General features: G+C 36.6%; 1 protein-coding gene across 3 annotated transcripts in view; it reads left to right on the top strand.

Moving 5' to 3' along the window:
* The window catches only part of LOC126977232 (inositol polyphosphate-5-phosphatase A), an 81,092-nt gene that overhangs the window by 14,551 nt on the left and 42,403 nt on the right, over window positions 1-24,138 (top strand). For all 3 annotated transcript variants that reach the window (XR_007732177.1, XM_050825961.1, XM_050825960.1), the window contains exons 2-5: window positions 585-815; window positions 16,238-16,405; window positions 20,911-21,036; window positions 22,902-23,030. Coding sequence is in view for 2 of the 3 variants with exons in the window: in XM_050825961.1 (XP_050681918.1) it covers window positions 585-815; window positions 16,238-16,405; window positions 20,911-21,036; window positions 22,902-23,030 (654 nt within the window). In the remaining variant the exon portion in view is untranslated. The remainder of the gene's footprint in view (window positions 1-584; window positions 816-16,237; window positions 16,406-20,910; window positions 21,037-22,901; window positions 23,031-24,138) is intronic.

Below are 24,138 nucleotides of genomic sequence, written 5' to 3'. Positions count from 1 at the left end.
ATGGGCGAGTCCGACTTGCACTTGCCCGCTTATTATTTCCGGCAGTGTGTCGATTCCATATCGCGGGCTATAGTCCGGTCAATTTAGACATTCGAAGTTACATAAAGTCCCAACAAGCTGAAAATCAGTGAAATTGTTCAAAACATAATTATAAACAATGTTTAAAAGTTCCCCATCATTCCCGTGCATGGGAAATAATTTATTCAAGGTCAAAGGTCAAAAAAATTAGTTTTTCGCAATTTTCAGCAAAACCGTAAGTTTTATCATAAAAGTACCTCGGACAAAAATTGTAGATCATAAAATTATCTATGAAAAATGTATCAATACTTTTTTCTTACGAGCCACCGTTTCTGAGATATAACGATTCAAAAAGTTATTAAAGTTATCGTCATAATATGCACACGTTTCCACGCCACCCATGAGGTAGTAAACTTAGCGCGTTTTTTATTTCTTTTTGAATTGACCTTTGACCTTGAATAAAAAAAATTCCATACACGGGACTTTATGTAACTTCACTCTCATTTTTTGGTCTAAATTGACCGGACTACTAGAAATCATTTGCTTGAACGAGTTGATGGTTGCAGCCGTCGGTGCTGGTCCCGGTGTGGACGGCAGAGTTCCTGCAGGCTATCAGCCGGCTGGAGCCGCGGTTCGTGGCTCTTCACCTTCAGGAGGTGGGCGGGAAGTCGTACGAGCACTCTGCGCGCCACGTGCAGGAGTTTGTCAGCCGCCTGGCCAGCAGTCCCGAGCTGAGGCCCTTCGACAAGCTGCGCGTGTTCCTAGACGAGGACTTCAGCTCGCCCGACAAGTTCACGGTGAGCTTTTAACTAAATTAGTTATTATTATTATCTTTATTACAATTTTATCTTATTTTCTACATTTATATATATAACATATTTATAGAAAACAATATTACAAATATAAATATAAAAAATAGAGTCCCGCCGGCGTTGGTTCACGACAATTCCGGTGGTTAGTGGTGACAGAGAACTTCCGCACGATGCGTGCCGCTCCCAAAACAGCTGCTTTCTGTAACTGACCCTTTATCCAGTTATTAAGTGAGAGCCTCTTGAGATGATGGTCGAGGCTCTTTGCTATAAGACCGTCTACGGAAACGACTATTGGGACAATTGTTGAAACAACTTCCCACATGTCAGTATCCTCGTGTGCTAAGTCTAGGTACTTCGACAATTTGTCTATTTCAGCTTTCATAAGGTTATCATCACATGGAACGGTGATATCAACAATAAATGCCCGACGCTCTAACCGATCTACCAACACAATATCAGGCTTATTAGCAATGATAGTTCTGTCCGTGATGATAGATCGGTCCCAGTAGAGCTTGGAGGTGGTCCCAGCTTATTATTATTATTATTAAGGTTATTACTAGTTGGAGGCTCCTCCACAAGAGTCCATCCATCATTCACAATATTGTGAGCATGCCACTTCACAATCCTGACCAGAACACTGTAGGTACTCAAGTTATGACGAATCGAAAGGCCGTCCTTGGTCATGTTCAAGTATCAATGCAATTTGGAGCCTTTTTCATATAGAATTGAACCTAGGACTTACTGACTTAGTCCAGAGTAGAGCCGGCACAATCTCGGAAGCTTGAACTCGCGAGGATAACTGGGCAGCCGCGGGATATTGCATATAAACAATCGCGGGTGGCAATGTCCTAATTGTCTCTCATGGTGCGTATACGATTTTTTTCCCTCCTGGGTAAAAAAGCTCCCTGTTAGTCCCTGGTGCGAGGGACAAAAGTCGTCTTGCCGGGAGATATCGGGCTCTTTTCTTCCTCGTACCAGAGACTAAAAGAGAGCTTTCTCATTGAGGTGGGAATAAAATAAAATATTCTTATTCTTCGCTCATCAGTCATCATATTGTTCTTCACACCTGCCCTCGATACAACTGGTAAAGAGACTAGGGTCCGTCAAATTACTGCTTCACGTTAGAAATAGGCACCGTTGTGGTACCCAAAAAAAGTATCACAAAATAGTATCACATGAGTGTTTTAATACCTAATTATCAACAGTTGCATACAAGACTTTATCTACACCCAGAATACGAATCCTCGAAAAGATTCTGGAACAGTTAGCTTACTGCTAACATTAAAACACCAGTCCTAGTAGTAACCTAATATCCTTCATTACTGATACAAATAAACTAAGTATTAATGAAACAATTATTTATTTTAGTAGTAATTTACATTTTGTATAGTGCAATAACTAAAATTCACTCGAATATTCAGCGTTTAAAATGAATCGCTCATTTTTTGTAAGCAAAACAATAAAAATATCGAAGAAAAATGGCGGGGATTTGAATAATATACTTTTTTTTAACGGCGCGCGACGTTCTGGTAGTGTGGAACGCGCGTCAACGAAAATGTTCTTTTTTTTTATTTATACAGATACCACGCATCGAGCAATAAGAATGTGGCTATCTGTTGAAAATCTTTGCGCATGAAGGGATCGAAAAAAACATATGTGTGTTGTTATGAAATTCAGTACATTACAACACTCGTTTGGATGATGTAATGGTTATTAGAACATTGGGTGTTTTAATGTTGGCAATAAGCTAACTGTTTCAGAATCTTTAATAGAGGTTTTAAAGCATGGGTATATATAATATAGCATAAACAAATAAACATAATAATTACTAAGACAAGTTACAACACGACTTTTATTACCCAATACTACAAACTCCTATTTGTTACAATGAATTATTAAGGATACAGAAAAAAAAATACTTATGAATGGGCTTAAAATAAAATCAGCTAATTTGATTTTGATTTGATTGATAATGAAGTTCCGCTCAGAATTCTTAGAAAACCCAAAAATTCTGAGCGGCACCACAATTGCGCTCGTCTCCTTCACAGTAATTTCACTAGCTACGGCGCCCTTCAGACCGAAACACAATAATGCTTACACATTACTGCTTCAAGGCAGATATAGGCGCCGTTGTGGTACTCATATTCTAGCCGGCATCCTGTGCAAAGGAGTCTCCCACTGGTACATTATTTTCCATTATCACAAGCAGATCTAATATCAACAGCTTTCTATATTATTTTACAGAACAGACATAAACTTATAATGCCTACTACTCGTCGGGTTAGTAAGTCTTTTGTGGGGCGATGTATATATATTATGCTTTTACAACAAGATCCCAGAAAATGTTCAAAACAAAAGTATTATGTTATTCAAAAGAATTGTTTAAAAACGTTTGTGTGGTAAAGGTTACTATAACATAAATGACTTTCTTAATGATACCACAGATTAGGAATGGAGCGACCGCCCACAGACTATTAAATAATAAGTTTAATTGTACAATATTACTTTGTAAACATATTTTTTCATGAAAATAAAAAAGCCCGCTGAGTTTGTTGCGCCCATTCTACTCAAGTCTGGGGCAATTTGGATGGGTAGTAGTTTTTGACTTTTAATAAATGATGTCACATCCTATATATATAAAAATGAATTGCTGTTCGTTAGTCTCGCTAAAACTCGAGAACGGCTGGACTGATTTGGCTAATTTTGGTCTTGAATTATTTGTGAAAGTCCACGGAAGGTTTATAAGGTGAATAAATATGAAAGTCTTTGGAATTAATTAAAAACAACAGTTTTGTTTTCCTTTGATGTGTCCCCCGTCGTTCAGAAATCAAATTGAAAGAATAGTTTAAAATGATTAACTAATTAGATTTTTTTTCTAACTTTCTAAGGAGGTAAAAAATAAACTTAATTAGCTAACTATAGTTGGTAGATTTACTACAGTTGTTAAGTTTTCAGTTAACTTAAGTTTAAGGTTTAAGTTTTTTCACATATTAAAATTCATAAAAAACATTATTATAAAGCTGCAGTGTTTGTTTGTTTGTTTGTTTGTTGTGTTGGGTAGTCCATTTATCGAGGAAGACTATAGACTGTGTTTTTTTGTTTTTAAAAATAAGGGATCCGTAATAAAATTGCAATTTTGTAACACAAGGTGTAAAATCGAAAACCTATTTTTGCGTGCGCTGCAAAAACTATTGACAATAGAACAAAATGATGTACAGGCTATAATATAGGCAATATTTTATTACTTATAAAACTATCGCGTGAATTATACTTTATATGGCAAAACAACGTTTGCCGGGTCAGCTAGTTTTGAATAAAAATATTTGAATTTGTAAACGACCCGAAAAGGAGATAAAAAGAAACGAAGAACACTATATTTCATTAAAATTATAAAATAAGTGAATATATATATATATAATAATTCATTCAATTGAATTAAACACACACACAGTGCTTACGTAAATTATTTTTCCACGGTGTTGCGCACTCGCGCGTCATCTCTTCACCCACTCTTGAGGGTTATTATCAATTCGCCGATTTATTCTATTTTCAGTGTTTGCCTTGTTAGAGATGTATTATCTCTAAGGCTGCTTAGGCTGCCCAAAGCCTGGGTGCGCGAGGTTACAGAAAAACATAATATAAAAAATATCAGCACGTACACATTATAAAACATTCACAATATTGAATTCTATAGAGTTATTGTTAATCTTATATCTTTAAACGAGCAATTCTTGTATATATATATATATAATCTGAATCTCGGAAACGGCTCCAACGATTTTCATAAAATTTAGTATGCAGGGGATTTCGGGGGTGATAAATCGATCTAGCTAGGTTTCAATTTAAAAAAAATGGTTTTATCCATGTTTGAATGAGAAACAGCTACAATAACATTAGAATACAAAGGTAAATTTCGCCACTATATACAAGACTATTATAGCTCAGATGGGACATTGTGTGATCCGGAAAGCAGAAGACCCCGGTTGTTTTTTTTGTTCAAGTTTTGTACATCCTGAAAAATCCGAGCAAGGCTCGGTCATCCGGATATTTAATCTAATATATAAAATTCTCGTGTCATGGTGTTAAACTTTGAACTCCGCCGAAACGGTTTGACCGATTCTCATGAAATTTTGAGTGCATATTGGGTAGGTCTGAGAATCGGACAACATCTATTTTTCATCCCCCTAAATGTTAAGGGTGGTCCACACGTTTTTTTTTTTTTTAATTTTTTTGACATTTTTTTAAATTTGTTTGATTATGAGTCAACATTAAAAAATACATACAACTTCAAATTTTCACCCATCTACGATCAACAGTTACTTTTGTATCGCGATTTTGATATCGGCAATACAACGTTTGCTGGGTCAGCTAGTATTCTATAAGGTTTTCACATTTAGGATTACACATTTTATCCGCATTAGTTACTGACCAAGTGCCATTTAAAATTTATTATATATCGCCCCTAGATGGGCGCCGAATAGGTTGCCTGGGGCGCATGCTGTTTTTTTTTTAATGAATGGGTTGAGACTAGCATAAGATACATAATAGCTTTAAGGGTAAATGTATACACTTCTACAATAAAGTCCCAGCCACTGTTCAGGCATTATCTATAAATAAATTTAAATGTTTTATAAAAAAATGCCTCTGTCGTAAATCCTATTACTCCACTGCTGAATATCTAAATGATCGGACAGCCTGGGACTAGATTGTGATTATTTTATAGCGATAGAAATGACTGTACAATAATGTATATTTTTATTGAAAAGAGCGCAAAAAAAAGAATGCTGGGAGAGTTTCTTGCGCCGTATCTTCTCTCTCAGAGCGCCATTTGTTTCCGAAGCGGTAGTAGTATCTAGTAGTATAAGAAATGACATCAAAAAGAATTCTAAAGGAATCAATTTTGAGAAAATAAATGCCTTTTATGCCTTTTAGCAGGACGTTCAGCTGATTGTATTTGATACACCCTGTCCATTACAATGCAATGTCGTTCAGGATTTTGAAGAACCCAAAAATTCTGAGCGGCATTACACTCGTCACCTTGAGACGTAAAATGTTAAGTCTCATTTGCTCAGTAATTTCACTAGCCACGGCGCCCTTCAGACCGAAACACGGTGATGCTTACACATTACTGCTTCAGGGCAGAAAAAGGCGCCGCATTAATTAATGTTAATTGCACAAGATTGCTCTGCGACGCCTCTATGTGGTGACTGGTGATAATTACTATCTAAAAGGGGCACGCGGGGACTACTTCTGTAGTGTCAATCATGGACGAGTAAAAAAAGAAGGACTCCGCGCCGTGATATTAGCAAGTGAAGCACCGTTATGCTAGTGTGTGTGCGGTTACGGGGGATACTAGTTGCACAATTTTTACTCCCTTTAATCATCTTATATGGCCACAAATACTTATATAGTATCGTTTTTACACTTTTTCACAACGAACGACGGTATTTTTAAAATATTTTATTGAGATGCAAACTGATCTGTCATAGACGATGACAATTTTCATAATGGCCGCCTAACGGCCTGTAGTAGTGTAAGTGTGTGCGTGGGGCTATTGTATTTACACGTTAATCGGCTTGTTTTGGTGCTACATTCGTTTTTATTTTTTTTACTTGTCCGTGGTGTCAATATTCTAAGTATTTTACAGACAACTGTAGTACTGTCTGACATAAATATCTCATAGATGGCGCAACGTTTTTATTCAAACTTTCTTTTTTACTCGCTTTTTATCAGCTTCACCTGCATGTATGTTTGTTTGTAACCGACTCATTCGGGCGCGATTTTGAGCCACTTTAAACGGCCTGATTTCGTTTAAACTTCGTAGATTTATCGAGGACCGATGACAATACGTTAAATTGATAAAATTATTCCATTTTTCAATTTGACGAGACCGGAATTATAAAACAGCAGTCCATATACACCGAACACGTCATAGTCCAGCGGCCAACAACGGAGTCCGGAAGCCCGCTTGCGTACCGCGCTATCCGTGACGTCAGCCGTTCAACGGAATTAGGGAAACATGAATTATTATAAACACGTTTTGTGTTTTATGTCTCGCTCTACCACTTATATATCTTGGAAATATTTGGTGAGGGCCAGTGTCAGTTCTTATATTTATATTGTTGTTATAATTATTAACAATTTGTTTTGTTTTTAATGTGATAAACCTTCTTGGATTAATACTTAAATATAATTTCAAAACAAAATTTTATGAACGATGCGGGACTCGAACTCGCGACGTCTTGCGTTCCATGCGAGTGCTCTTCCAACTGTGTTATCACTTTAGAAACATAACAAATTGTTTAGATTTGCAAGAGCGACATCTTAAGTCAATTTCTTCCTAATATGTATATATTGGGGTTGAGCAGGTTATCAACTGTAAATCCACAGTGCGGTTTACAAGGAGCCTTCTTCCACGTACTACAAAGCTGTGGAATGAGCTTCCTTGTGCGGTGTTTCCGGGACGATACGACATGGGTACTTTCAAAAAAAGCGCGTACACCTTCCTTAAAGGCCGACAACGCTCCTGTGATTCCTCTGGTGTTGCAAGAGATTGTGAGCGGCAGTGATCACTTAACAACAGGTGACCCGTACGCTCGTTTGTCCTCCTATTCCATAAAAAAAAGCAGATCCTGTAGATGAAGCCACAACCTGAGAGTTGAACAAAGCATGCAAGATTTTATGACGATACGACACTCGAACGATTAGCTCCGGCTTGGTTGGGAGAGCACTCGCACGGAACGCAAGAGGTCGTGGATTCGACTCCCGCTTATTTCATAAAATTAGGTTTTCAAATTTTATTTGTGTAATAATTCTTAGTTTAGCCGCTCTTTACTGAGTACCCCACCTTAGGCCCGGTATCGGTAATAATTTTAATGATAATGATACAAGAGTTTTCGATATTGTTAACGATGATTCATAAATTAATATCAAATGTTTTTTAAAGTTTCTAATAATTAATAAAATACAATTCATAAATAAATTGAAATTAAAACCCAATAACCCTAGTACTTATCTAAAAAATATAAAACGCGAGTTACGCATGCCAAACACGGCTAAACCTGCATACGTTGGCACCCCATACGTAGTGCTGATTGTGAACCCATTGTCGTTTAGATTTCTTTAGCTTAATTATGATATTGTTTAAAATAACTTAATTCCCGACGCCCGATACATAACTCGCACAATAATAAGTTTTCACTTGTGTCTGCACTCCCGGAGTGCTACTCATAATTTTTGTGATTTTAAAACAATGGTATGTAGTGGATGTGCAAATACAGTACAAATAAATATTCTTAATTATGTTCCCAGTAGTGGGAGAGTACATTTAAATTTAACAATTAATAATAGCCTTCACAGATCTCACTGTATTTTAATATAACTGTAAAGAAGTAATTGAGAGCCTCCAGTACTCAGGGACATGTTGAGATCGTAATGCCTATCGCAGACGACAGACTATCCGTGGAGCGTGACGCACTTATTAGTCTGTGATAATTGGACATAGAATTGTATGCAGTATCGTAAACGACGCGTGAAAACTCACACACACACATAAAATAATCTCGTAGATCTGACAGACCGCGCCAAAAAAATATAATGTTCGCGTCAACACGCGCTAACGCAGACGACGCTCACTTTAGTCTGTAGCAAAGAGTATAATAATACTAGCTGCCCCGACAGACGTTGTTCTGTAGATAGTAAAAAAACAACTGTTTTATATTTCAAAACATCAAAAATTATTTCGTAAATATGCTCCCTGTTGTTAGAATGAAATTGTTTCACAGCGGAACTGTCAAACCGTGCGTCACTAAATTCTCTCATAGAAAATATGTCCATACAAAACAAATATTGAAAATAAAAAATTTTATAGGTCCCAAATCGAAATAAAAACTACCCTATCTCTCAAGTTGGACCAAACTGCACTCCATGAAGTAATCACCATTAAAATCCGTTCATTAGTTTAGGAGTCCATTGAGGACAAACATTGTGACACGAGATTTATATATATTAAGATATAGGTAAAAGAGAGCCCTCTTATGAGCTGTCTATTTGAAAACTACCGCCATCTGGAGATTGGCCCCGAAAATAACTATATACATATAAGCTCGAAATTATAAAATTCATTTTTAATGTTGTGACGCAATTAAATAACTAACTCTACTTTTTAATGTAGGTATTGCAATTTTTTACCATGTTGAAATTGCGCTTAGAGTTAGTTATTTAATTTTGTCACAACATAGAACATAAGGGATAGATTTAGTAGTGTAAATATGCAAAACGGAACGCGAGAGCTACATATATGCGCAAACTCTAGAAGTAGCCGCCATTTTATGACCAGTGGGCAGTGACACAAAGAAAAGTTGAAAGGTTTCAAAGCGAGTGACAGCTGACAAAGCTTTCATTTTCGGGCCAACTAACAGATGGCACTACAGTCTTCTGAAAACGTCACTTTAAGGCGTCTATCCCACCCTTGGTCTGTAGTCTGGACATGCTAGTGATTGACTTGTATGATGGCGCTAGACATATCGATGTGTCGATGTTGATTCAAGAAATAGAAAACAGACCAGCACTGTATGATACATCTTTGGCAGAGTATCATGACAAAAATTTAAATTAAAAATTGTGCAATGAAGTGTGCAAATTTATTTGGGTATAGTTTTAGAACTGAATGTTTAATATAAAACAGTCCCTTTAATAATCGTTCTGAAAGAATAGGATGAACCCAAAATTGTCTATTTCTTCTTCGTTTTTATATCTCAAGTACCAAATAATACACCGCAACGTCGTTGCTATTATCGTTTCAAGTTGCATAGATATATTTGCCATACAATATACATACTTACCCCCTTATTCATAATGGTCCGCTAACTTTAAACAGCCGTTAAGAAGTGTTTTTTCTCATTCTGACTTAGGTCAATAGAAGAAGACAGAGTGCGAATTAGCAATGCTTTAAGTTAGCAGACTATTATGAATAAGGGGGTTAGTAAATATTATTAAAATAATTATATGTGATTTACTATTCAACAGGATTTTTTTACTACCAAGTAATCTAAGTTGAGAAATAGGAAGTCGACGAGAAGGGTTGAGTTACTTATTTTTACATTTTATTATCCGCAAGTTTTGTATTATTTATTTAATTTTAAATGGTCATATTCAATTCTTACATAATTTTTTAATATTTACATTTTGTTTAAATGATACCAAATTGGTGGTGCAGAGTCTGGCATGGTCCTTAGCGCCTATACTATGTTTTGACTTTTGACACTTAACAGCGACAGCACAGATAATATTTAGTTTTTCAAGGTTTGCGCATAATTCATTCACTCTAACATCGTAAAAAAATCAAAATATTAGTCTATGGTTACGATAAACGATATGGAATGCGAATTTTTGTTAGAGTAGGGTAGGTGCGATATATTCGGGTTATTATCGTATCGTTCCGAATGTATCGTTGTCGATTTTGCGAGTAGACCTCCTGTGTTATATCTACCAAAGACATTTTGCGTGCAATGTAGACTTTTTGTGTGCCGCAGACTCGATAGCACAAAAAGTGTGTCATCTGCGATAGGCCTTAGTGTGTCTGCTGGCCAATATCGTTGGTGTCATAAATTCTCATCAGCGGACGGAAGTCGGCGGCGCTGTGACGTCAGCAGGATCAAGTCGCCAGTCAATTAATTGGCCTACAAGACACTTGAGGCCGATTTCATTTGGAATTTATTACACTATGACAACCTGTATAGTAGTGGTTAGCGATCCTACCTACTAGGGTCCCGGGTTCGAATCCCGGTAGTTGCAAGCATTTATATGATGAATATAGATGTTTGTTTCCGAGTCATGGATGTTTAAATGAATTTATGTATGTTTAAGTAAGTATATTGTAATAAATATATCATTGTCTTGTAAGCTATAGCACAGGCTATATATGCTTAACTTGGGGCAAGATAATTTGTGTAAAAAGTGTGTCAATATTATAGTCATAATAATATGACTATACATTCTGCCAAAACACTAATCTCAGAATGTAAATTGCTCAGTGCAGTTAATTTTATAATTAATTAGCTGACCCGATAGACGTTGTTCTGTACGTAATAAATAAAATACTGTTTTTAATCAATTCATCCATTATATATCATAACATCAAGAATTATTTCGTAAGATATGTTCCAATGAAATTGTTTCAAAGCAGAACTGTAAAACCGTGCGTCATTAACGGCCGTTCCCAATATTAAGTCTATCTCTTACTTGAGATAAAAATCGTAACTATCGTTGACTTCTCTGTCGCAATAAACTTATCGCCGGTAATCCACCTTATCCGTTCACGCTGTCTGTCAATGGGACGACTTATAGCTTACCAGCGATTGAAGTTTGTATGGAAATAACAATTCACGCGTCCCAATATAAGGCGAAAACAATGACTTATCGGGTATATTGGGACAGCTTCAGATTATTGACAGCTAATTACTCACAGTAGAAGGTAGTAAGTTATCTCTATGTGTAGATAGTATATTGGGAACGGCCGTAAGTCTCTCATAGAAAATATGTCCATACAAAACAAATATAAAGTCCATATAAAAACTATCCTATCTCTCAATTTGGACTAAACTTCACTCGCATAAAGTAATCACCATTAAAATCCGTTCATTAGTTTAGGAGTTTACTGGACACAAACATCAGGACACTGAATTTATTATTTTACAAAGATTAGTTCGTAAGTCTGACCGAATGTGGAATGATAACATAATAACTTAGTGGTAAATACTTAGTGTGGAAGGTGTTGACAAATAGTTAATATCTTGTTATAAGTTACCGTATACGGCGCGGTATAACTTAATTATAACATGTAATATTAATTATCATTATCGACGTAAGTAGACTTAAACATAACGTAGACAGAGATATACATACAAGCAGACAATTCTGACATACACTTTTTTGTATTGATGTGAAACATCTATAGGCGGAGGGTAAACCTGGTTGTTGGCGTGGCGATATAGGCCGTGGCGACGCTTCGCCACGCTATATTATTGTTACCGCCATCTATACGAATTACGTAGTACTTTCTCTTGTGGTAACTTCGAATTTCAAAAGTTCTGTTTATTGTCGTAAAACAGAACTTACAGTCGATATATCAATGTCAACATTGACTATAAACATGCAGAGGCGAAGCTCTGTACCGTTACTCTGGTTTTAGTAGCTTATTTTTTATATAATGCAATCAATATTTAACTGATAATTTTGAAGTGAAAACTTATTTAGCTGCTTTGAGCACTTTTCTTGGGATGGGTATAAAATGTTAAACTCGCGTCAGGATACGTGTACTGATGGGAAATTCGTAAGACAGTCGTTGAAATTATAGAAAATGAACTTTCGGTGAAAGGTTATAAGGATTCAAATTAGATTCTCGGCAAACTTTAACTTCAGTTACAGTTAAAGAATTTATTTCTCATAAGAATTTACAAATTCACTTTTAGAGTAAACAATTTGATAACTTAATTATAAAGTTGATATATTAATATCAACATTGACTATAAACATGCAGAGACAGAGCTCTGTACCATTACTCTGGTTTAAGTATTTATTTTTTATATAATGCAATCCATATTCAACCGATATTTTTGAAGTGAATACTTCTTTAGCGGCGTTGAGCACTATTTGTCCCACAAATGGGTATAAAATGTTAAACTCGCGTCAGGATACGTGGCCTGATCGAAAATCCGTAAGACATTCGCTGAATAATGTAAAATAATTGTAATAGTTCTGAAGTGTTAATTTTTTTTATGTTAGTAATATAAATTTTAATATTTGTATACACGCAATAAATAAATATTGTATTTAACCTCATAAATGCTAGTACTTTTATTCTGATAAATAAAGCAATTCGTGCGAATTTATTCCCTAACCATTCCAAAATATTCAAAAATGTACAACGTTAATGTTCAAGTTTTCACTTCTGCCGGCACTGCCGGAGTGCAACCCGTTATTTTTTAGGGCTCCGTAGCCAAATGACAAACAACGGAACCCTTCTGGATTCGTCATGTCTGTCTGTCCGTCCGTGTGTCACAGCCACTTTTTTTCCAAAACTATAAGAACTATACTGTTGAAACTTGGTAAGTAGATGTACTCTGAAACCATATTAAGATTTTCACACAAAAATAGAAAAAAAAACAATATAATTGGGGGTTCCCCATACTTAGAACTGAAATTGAAAAATTGTTTTATATTAAACCCATACGTGTACCTATGGATATTTTTTTCTAAACTGAAAAACAGTTTGCGCGAGAGACACTTCCAAAGTGGTTAAACTTGTAAAATAGGAGAATGATTAAACTAAAATATATATATATGATGTACCTACATTACCATGCAAATTTCCACCGAAAATTGGTTTGAACGAGATCTAGTAAGTAGATTTTTTTTATACGTCATAAATAACTTAATTTAAAAAAAATACACTAATAAATATTAAACAACGATCACAGTTACAACGAACTACAAGAAGTGAATCCTACGGAACCCTTCGTGAGCGAGTCCGACATGTCGCGTGTTTTTTAACATTGTGTTTACTTGGTTATATCATTATATATTTTATTTATATGTTTAATATTATACAGGTGAGAAACTATTGACGTCATTGATATACTTTCACCTCCTCAGTGCGTGCCTTGGTGTCGACGAGACAACCGGGCTGATAGTACGTCGTGTGTCGCACAATATGCAGGAGGAAAAGTTGCATTAAAACAATTGAAAAGTCAAAGTGTAATAAACTTTACATTTGTCTAAACATTTAACAGAAATCTCATTGAAGAGAACAAAACTTGCAGTCTGTGATGGAATACTCGATTGTATTTTACGTTTTGTTATTCCCAAACTTGAAGTAAAGCATTCCCTTCATAAGTTATGTTCGAAAACTAATCGATAGGGCGCGCTTGCCTTACAGATAGTGACGTATTGAGCTAAAAATAATCCTTACCTTGACCTAACAATCAATCGTAATCCTAATTTGGTTATCCGAGAATGAATTCGAATTCATGCCCTACTTTTGTAATTTCAATAACCGACATATATCTATCTTTTTCTTCAATTAATTTATGGGATGACATTTTGGTATATGTATGTTCACTAAAATGTCCTACTTTTGTATAGCCATGCCACAGATTCAAAATCAAAGTCAACTTTTTAATTTTTTTTTTATGATAATAAGGGATGAGACGAGTAGGACGTTCAGCTGATGGTAATTGATACGCCATGCCCATTACAACGCAGTGCCGCTCAGGATTCCTCAAAAAACCCAAAAATTCTGAGCGGCACTACAATTGCGCTCGTCAGCTTGAGACATAAGATGTTAAGCCTCATTTGCCCAGTAATTTCACTAGCTACGTCGCCCTTCAGACCGAAACACAGTAATGCTTACACATTACTGCTTCACGGAAGAAATAGGCGCCGATGTGGTACCCATAATCTAGCCGGCTTCCTGTGCAAAGGAGCCTCCCACTGGTTTATTCGATTAGGCTTAAATTAAGCACTTTTGAATCGTCACTACAAATATTTCTTTTGAATGGATTAACAATATCGTTTGTTAAAATATATGTTACATATAGACATTACTTCACATTATTCTATATGGGTATTTATTGTTACCTTCATGGTGGTTGTGTTATGTGGTTACGTGTACAGTAAGTATGTATATAGCTGGAATCGTAACAAGATTCCGTTATCCAACACGTATTGTAATGGATTTCTTATAAGGTTTCCGCATTAAGTAAAAGGTTGTTGTGTGACTCCTGTTTAATAAATATATTAAGTACCGGTTGAATATCAAGTTATCTAGAAAATATCCATGTATAGTTACTGTGAAGAAGTGCTTAATAGTGGGAGGCACTTACTAGTAGTACTATCCTTTGCACAGGATGCCGGCTAGATTTTGGGCACCACAACGGCGCCTTTTCCTGCCGTGAAGCAGTAATGTGTGAGTATTACTGTGTTTCGGTCTGAAGGGCTAGTGAAATTACTGGGAAAATGAGACTTAACATTTTATGTCTCAAGGTGACGAGCGCAGTTGCAGTGCCTCTCAGAATCTTTGGCGTTTTTCGAGAACCCTGAGCGGCACTGCATTACACACTAAATTTATTCATATCACACTAAAATTATTGTGTTTTTATTGTAGTGTCCCTTGCCTTATTCCTGCTGCTGGCGAACCCCGAAAGAAAGGCTTCGCGACCCACAAATTGTTTAACACTGACCAAAAGAAATCATACTACTTTTTTATTCATTTTGGTCGAATGACACTTAATATTAGTCATACAATTTACATTTACCACCACTTCTGTAACTATCTATACTAATATATAAAGCTGCAGTGTTTGTTTGTTTGTTTGTTTGAACGCGCTAATCTCTGGTACTACTGGTCCGATTTGAATGATTCTTTCAGTGTTGGGTAGTCCAGGCTATGTTTTTTTTCAATATTAGGGATCCGTAATAAAATTGCTATTTTGTAACACAAGGTGTAAAATCGAAAACCTATTTTTGCGTGCGCTGCAAAAACTATTAACAATAGAACAAAATGATGTACAGGCTATAATATAGGCAATATTTTATTACTTATAAAACTATCGCGTGAATTATACTTTATATGGCAAAACAACGTTTGCCGGGTCAGCTAGTATGTTATATTTCACCGGGACGCCACGGTGGCGCAACCAGTCGCCGCTACCACCAAATTGTATACAGTTCTATAGTGAGCTACTCACCTGGTGTTCGGTTGGTTGTGCCACCAATTTGGTGGCGCGGCCAGGTCGGACGCGTCATGACTTTGGCATCTAGATTGGCAGCTTACGGACACCACGGTTGCGCCACCGTGGTGTCTCGGTGATATATAGCCCTAACGGCTTCATCCTTTTACAAATTATTTAAACTACAATCTATATGCAGTGATGCATCAAACAAACTCAAACATGAAATGCTTAATTACTTACAAAAATATAATTGTAAATTAATTAATCAAAAACCACGAAAGTTATTGAGAAGTACCTATTAATGCATCAATCCACACACACTGTCAATAAAGAAATATATTATATTAACAATAACATTAATAGCAATATAGCTTTAAATTTAAGGTATTTATTTCTCCATATAAACAAGATATAAGCTATACCAATAAAAACTCACATTGCTAATAATTTAATGATAAGATGGGGTTGTGATGACCAGATCTGAAGTTATTTTATAATGGGACAAAGCTAGAAGTATAAGTATAAGTGAAAAATCGCGATATCGTCGAGAAGTAATCCTTCGTAAGGCTCAGATGACAAATTTGTAATGATATAGTAATACCTGGTGGTAATACCACCGCCCCGGCACTATTGCTTGTCCATTTCCACCGCATTACATAAACTATGTCTTGGCAGGCACTCGGCAACATGTACTTCGCGCACTCGTCGCTGACTGATCTCAAGCTGTGGGACTTCGAGAAGAGGTGCTTCGTGGAGGTGACCGGCACGGAAGTGAACACCGGCAACATCGAGAAGGTCACCACCAAGGAGAAGGTCAAATTTCCGCAGCACTTCTTCCCTGAAGTGAGTCCATTGTTTGCATGTAGTTTTTTTTTAAAGTCAATAAGGGATGAAGGCGAGCAGGACGTTCAGCGGATGGTAATCGATACCCCGTGCCCATTACAATGCAGTGCCGTTAAGGATTCTTGAAAAACCCAATAACTCTGAGCGGCACTACAATTGCGCTCGTCACCTTGAGACATAAGACGTTAAGTCTCATTTTGGAACACAATAATGTAGTTTTTTTATTAAAAAAGGAGGACAAACGAGCGTACGGGTCACCTGATGTTAAGTGATCACCGCCGCCCACATTATCTTGCAACACCAGTGGAATCACAGGAGCGTTGCTGGCCTTTAAGGAAGGTGTGCTCGCTTTTTTTTAAGGTACCCATTTCGTATCGTCCCGGAAATACCGCACAATGAAGCTCATTCCACAACTTTGTAGTGCGTGGAAGAAAGTTCCTTGAAAAGCGCACTGTGGAGGACCGCCACATATCCAGGTGGTGGGGATGATATCCTAATTTGTGGCGTGTCGTGCGAAGGTGGAAAATAAGAAGTTCAATAAGCGCTATCTTTTCAATAGGATTTTCTATTATTATTTAAATTACAATTGACTTACAATTGATTATCTAAATTACAATTGACTTAAGATTCAGACTAGAAAAGGCATACAGACCAACTTGTAAAAATAAATTTCAATGACCTACATTAATATATTTTGATTAATTATCGCGGCAGATGCGATAGTCAAAATAATCATTAACGGCAGTTTTCAATAACGTATCTCTAGTTACGGATAAATTGCTGTCACCGTTTAATGACAAGATCTTATCCATCCATAGTTATGTCCAATATAGATTAGATGTTAGAAGATAGGTTAATGAAATGTAAGTGAGCGTAAGAGGATAGATTTGTCTACCTCTAGTAGTTTAAACTAAGGATAGATAGCTTATTGAAAAGTAAGTCGTCAGTAAGTGTGTAATATTATTATTTCCTAACCGTTATTTTTAATCTGTAACGAATGCGAAGTGCAAAGACACAACATATAGAAGAGGCAACAGCGAACAAGAAGGCCTCTTGCTATTGTAACTACAGTACTATACTATTATTTTATTTGCTCTTTACTCAGTAAACTCTATTACCCGCTAGATGGTTTTGATTCTAAGAAGTCCCTGTTTGAATTGACTGTTGACAATTTAAGAGTTTCATCCGCTGTGAGAATGTTTACCTACGGTGTTGTTTGATCAACTCTTCATTCGGGCTCGGATCAGAGTTAAATAAATAATTGTTAAGTACCTTTGTCGTTATGTTTCATATTACGAGGATGAGTCTTGTGTATGAAGCTGATTTTATTTCGTGAAAGTATTTATAATTTAAACAATGATATATTATGTTTAGTCGAGATGGAGTGTCAAGTATTTTGTGTATATTTGGTAAATATACCCAAATTAAGATTAAATTTAGCTTTACGATCTCTCTCTGAATAACTATTTGTATTGAAAATGTTATAAATATTAATAATAGTGTTAATTCAAATGTTATTAATATTATGGTGTTAATTCTGCAAGTTTTACAATATCACATCGCATCACAACACCAAATCTCATAATTTTAACCTAACATTATCTATAACAGTGGATATCCAACCAACAAATGAAGGCATAATTCTATAATTTTTATCGGTTAATTTCTCAATTCCATCGTGTCAATTCAATTGTGTTTTAATTCAATAGAGATATATATGTATTAGTATATCTTATCTATCGTAAAACGAAAAAGAGGCAGACCTACTTGCCTTTGAAGGAGTACTCTAGACCCGATCAACAGCTGACAAAATATTGTGGAAGAAAAAGGTGGAGATTTCGCCCATGATGAATTATAAACTAGAATTTATATTAGAATAACAGTTTTGTATAGTTAAAAGTAGTTTAAAGGCTTAAATAAATAAAATATCCTATATAGAACTTTAAGGATTGTGCTAATGTAGGTAAATAAAAAATGTGTTTATTTTCCGATACCGAAATACCGATTTAGAGCACTGTTTCCGGAATAAAAAACGATGAAAAGCTTTTTTACTCAACTATCATTAACTATGGTTAAAAAAAACAAGTAATTACAGAACTTCAGCACAATCCAGGTGTAATTCATCATCTTACAGATAAAATTATCATAAAAATAATAAAAGTACGTGTTATTTTGCGAAAATTTTCAACTTTTCAAGTTGTAGTTCTTTGTTTTGACTATTATAAGTATTATGTATATTTCTTTGAATCAATACCAGTTAATGCTATCATCGGCGATGCAATAATAAAAAGCTATAAATACTTAATACGCCATTAAAATACCGCTGGCCGTTCTGAATCCTAAAGTTATTTAAAATACTATTACCACTCCGTGATAAGAGCGACGGCTCTCGCCACTGAATTAGCATCAAATGGCATGTTTGTGATGACACTAGCCAAACACTAGCTTTAAGTTACGAAACCAAAACAAACTCAAATTGTTTACTTTTAATGCCACTGAAGCAATGTAAGCAGTATGGCAACGATAACGATAATGAGACGAAGTTCGATATTTATCCTATTCACAACTTATGCGTAAAAAAAAGTTAAGTGGGTAGTTTGTAATTTTTACGTCACTACATTTCTTTCACACTTGACTTATTTATGCCCAATAACTTACAACTGCGATAACATCAAAATTTGCCACTTTAAAAGGGTGGGCGGTTAATTGTGCCGCTGAGTGTATATTGACACACTTACAAAAATTATCTTGCCCCAAACTAGACATAACCATGGGTACAGGACAACGATATATTTAATACAATATACTTACTTAAACATACGTAAATACATATAAACATACATAAATACATATAAACATCCATGACTCGGAAACAATCATCCGTATTCATCATATAAATGATTGCACCTACCGGGATTCGAACCTGAAATCTCCTTAGTAGTCAGGGTCACTAACCATTAGGCTATATGGGTCGTTTAATGAATTTCATAATAATTATTTATGCAAGTGAGTGCCAGTGTGCATCATGAGGTGAATTCAACAATTTTTGCGCGGGTCCGTGTACTTTTGTTTTTCTTGCACAAAAATACATTGATTGTAGCCAATTTTCACTGTAGTTGACTTGTTTGTCTTCTTGACCTTGTTAACCTTCACACTCTTAGTGTAAAAACCCGACTCTCATCCATCTGCCTCCGTAGAATCTTAGAGTTCTTTGGACATATCGCCAGAAAAGATGGCCACAACCTCGAACAACTGATGGTCACTGGGCGAAGACGGACGATGCCCCAGAGGTCGCTGCCCTATAAGATGGTCTGACCAAATCCGCACATATTTGGATACCGGACTTCATGACGGACAGACACGGCAGACAGGACACAGATGGCGAAGTATTGTCAAAAAGTTGAATACTCAGAGGAATCACGACCCTCAGCAATGAGGAATACGACGCGAGGAGGAGGAGAAGTTGACTCGTTGGTAAATGCTCATTACCCAACGATCTGTAGGAATGTGTAGTTTAGTGTGGTGGTTTGAGGGTTTGTATTTTGTATTGAAAATTTATTGAATGAGGCGTTACTTTGCGGAAATCCATAATTATACAAATGATTTAAGTTTTCTTTAGTGTTGCTTCCGCCAATATTTGTTTCCAAAACAATTCGACACATGTTTCGCCTCTACACGAGGCATCCTCAGTACGTGTTGTCTCGCCAAAATCAAGATTTTGAAAACAAATACTGGCGGAATTAACACTAAAGAAAACTTAAATCATTTGTTTGATTTTTATTGAGCAAATTACAAAATGTTTGTAGAAAAACTAGTTTTAATTTTAACTGAATATTTATTTATTCTATACAGACACTTTATCACATAATATTTGGTTCCTACGCTAGGCGTAGCCTGTCCTGTAGGCAACCAATTTACATTTTATGGTTAACAATATGAACCGAAAGGGTCAAAAAGTGCACTCTGTATGTGTGTGTGTGTGTTTTTTTTTCTGAGGGTAAAAATACTATTATTTATCGTGGGGTCAGGATGCCAAGGACCCCGTATGTCAGTCTCGGTCTGGTGACCTATACCGACTAAAAAACCGCCACTTTCTTCTGTTCCCTCGTTGTTCCCCGCGGGATTACCGTCAAGCATTTCTTCACGGGGAGGGACTTAGCTGTTAGCAGCTACTTCCACTCGATGTTTGACTTATTTGGCCTCTTTCCCTCCCTTGGGTGCGGAGCTCCTTTAGCACTTCGGTTGCATAGCCGTTTATAGCGTCCCAAGCTTCCTGTGATTCCAGCTGTGTGTGTGTGTGTGTGTGCGTGCGTGCGTGCGGGTGCGAGTGAGTGTGAGTATCTGATTAATTATGTTACAAAGTATTAACATAGGCTGGGAATATAAACGCACATTTACCTTTAGAAGAATTGTGTAGTTATGGAGCCTATTAGACTGAGCTAATGGCAGTGCCTTAATATTGTGTCTCTTTAAATTTACTACATGAAGCTGTTTCATGATTTCAGTGCAAGTGGTCTCGCAAGGGTTTCCTGCGCACGCGCTGGTGTATCCGCGGCACGGCGGTGGAGTTTGTCAACATCCACCTGTTCCACGACGCCTCCAACCTGATGGCCATGGAACCCTTCCCCTCCGTGAGTCTTGCAAAACCTGAACTCAGTGAATCATTTGTGGAGCGCAGAACCATCAGATACTCAACCTGATGTTGCAGCTTTTGTATCGTCTGCCGATCTGCCTACCAGTGGGAGGCTCCTTTGCACAGGATGCCGGCTAGATTATGGGTACCGCAACGGCACCAATTTCTGTCGTGAAGCAGTTATGTGTAAATATGTCTGTGAGTGTTTCGGTCTGAAGGGCGCCATAGCTAGTGAAATTACTGGGCAAATGAGACTGACATCTTATATTGTCTGAAGGTGACGATCGCAGTTGAAGTGCCGCTTAGAATTTTTGGGTATTTCAAGAATCCTGAGCGGAACTGCATTGTAAAGGGCAGGACGTATCAATTACCATCAGTTGAACGTCACGCTCGTCTCGACCCTTATTTTCATTAAATTGTCTATAGCTGTAATTACACACTCATACTAGAACACAACAGTAGAAGTGAACTGCCGTTTTGTAGCAGAAATAAAAGTGGTGGCAGTACTGGTTAGCTCTACAGCAATTTTTCAAATAATTAAATTTAAAAAAAATATAATAATAGTCTGTTCCTCAAGCCTTGAGACTCGTCTATAGTTGATAATAGCAAAACCATAGAATCGATACCAACATAATATATCAAATACTGTTTGTATTGTCTAATAGTAATAATAATGCGAAAGCACCACTGACCTGTATAAAAATACCACTGGACAGGCTGTTCCATATGTTTGACAGCAATTTTTTTTGTACCCATTTGAAGCGTCACTCGCGAACGTCCAGAGAACTAATTTTGACGTGTAATACAAATGGCTGCGGAGGAACGTACAATACTCAGTATTTTTACATTTTTAATTAATTTCGTTCGTTTTCCGTGTTATTTATATGTACTTCAAGAATCAACGTAATAAAGTACACAATTTTTTTTTGTAAGTAGTTTCCCACCATCTATGTTGTCGACGACTAGGTTGTTATATCAAACAGGCACAAAAGCACTTTGACAGCTGCCAGTCCAGTGGTATATATAGTAGAGGCAGGGACGTGCATATCATATAGGTAATTAGGCAGTGCCTACCTCGTTATGAACCTAAATAAATGCAGTGCTTAAGTTAATTTGATTTATTTGGTTCCGTTATTTTATAACCAAAATTCAATTGAACGGGACTCATAAATTTTCCTAAATACCTACGGTAAGCAATCTCCAGGCTCAACTACGATTAGTTATATCTACAGTGCCTATCTTGCTAGAAAACCGATGCACGCTCCTGAGTAAAGGTCAGGTGAAGGCATTATAAGAAAGAAGAAAGAATAATATTTATTTATAAACACACACACACACACACACAAGTAACAAAAATGAAACAATAAAAAAAAATATATATATATATATATATATATATATATATATAAACGTGTGGTGTTTAAAAAAGGATCCACTCAGCATGTGTTGCAACACAAATGTGATGCAACACTGATCTTCTGTGGCCCCTGCGTGACATATGACTTCAAGGGGGACACCTCGCCTGTACGATATTGACTTTACTAATTAACATAAAAAATAGTTACTACTAAACTTAAAAACTAGAACCAAACATACAGATCACAAAAAGTAATTACAAATTAGAACAAAATCATAGTTATACCAAATAATAAAATAAAACAAAATTAAAAGCTCCTAGTCTATTATAATGCAACTAAGGCTGGAATACCGACTTTGATGTTCATTTAAGAGATATTTTTTCATTTTTAATTTAATTAATTTAAAGAAATTAACTGATAATGAGGCTTTGTAAGGTTGTGGTATATTGTTGCAGCACTTATTTTTTTTTATTATTATGTCACATGACGTGTGTGTTGTGTGCAGGTGTACTGCCGCAGCCGGCGCCGCGCGTTGCGGCACACATTGCGGCACCTTCACGCCGATGCGCACGCAGCTCCCTACTTCATGTTCGGGGACTTCAACTTCCGCACCGACACCGCCGGCGTCGTCAAGGTATCTATAGCATTATGTGTACCGAACTGTTGGCTGCAGTATCAGCGAGGTCCGACACATTGCACTGTACAAAATATTGTAATAGTGTGGGTATTACCTTTATGCGCACCTATGCCATAGGTTCTCAACGTGGACGATAACGCCCCCTTGTGGGCGTTTGAGACTTTCGGGGGGGCAGTAGAAGACCCAGAGAAAATTAGGGGGCATTGAGATGGCGCAGATGGGGCGTGGGTAGAAAAAATATAGTCTAAAAAGGCAAAAAAATACACGAAAATACTCTAGAAAAAAACATATTCTCAAAGTGGGCGGTGAGCAAGATAAGGTTGAGAAACTATGACCTATGCAAACACTCATCTCTCCAACTAGTATACTTAGTCTGGCCATAAATGCTATTACAATTAAAAATAAACAAAAAAGTGTGTGTGTACTTATGTATGCACGCAAGAGGTTATACTTCTTTGGCCTAACAAAGCAAAATCATTAAAATGATTTATTCCTCGTGCTATTCTACGTTTTTAGAAAGAACAATTTTGTAAAAATCTTGCAAAGATGGCTTTGACAATTAATTATTAAAAAATACGGCTGTATGGGCTTGAACCCTTTGCCTGTCCTATAATTTAAAAAAAAAGAATAGAGTGGTAAAATCGATACAACTACTGAAACGGTACGGAAAGTGAGGTCAGAGAAAAATTTTGTTTACGAATGAATTTTTTTACAATTGAGCAACATTTTAACAAACAAAATGACCGTATTTATGCTCAAAGCTCTAAGGAAGCTTCCCAATTAGTCGATAGAGTGCAACGTGGGCGCTATCCGACTTCAGTGATGGTTTGGTGGGGTACTAGCTATGAAGGAGTGCCTGAGCCATACTTTTGTGAAAAAGGTATCAAAACATCGGCACAAGTGTATCAAGATACCATTCTTGAGAAGGCAGTGAAGCCCCTTAACAACGCCATGTTCAATAACAAAGAATGGTCCTTCCAGCAAGACTCGGCGCCGGGTCATAATACTCGGTCTTGGTTCGAACCGAACGTTTCGGACTTCATCAGAGGTGAAGACTGGCCGTCGTCTAGTCCAGATCATGATTTACGCTGGATTATGATTTAAT

Source organism: Leptidea sinapis, chromosome 44 (genome assembly GCF_905404315.1).
Source record: "Leptidea sinapis chromosome 44, ilLepSina1.1, whole genome shotgun sequence".
In the NCBI taxonomy this organism is placed as follows: Eukaryota; Metazoa; Arthropoda; class Insecta; order Lepidoptera; family Pieridae; genus Leptidea; species Leptidea sinapis.
This window is presented reverse-complemented; position numbering and strand designations above follow the sequence as displayed.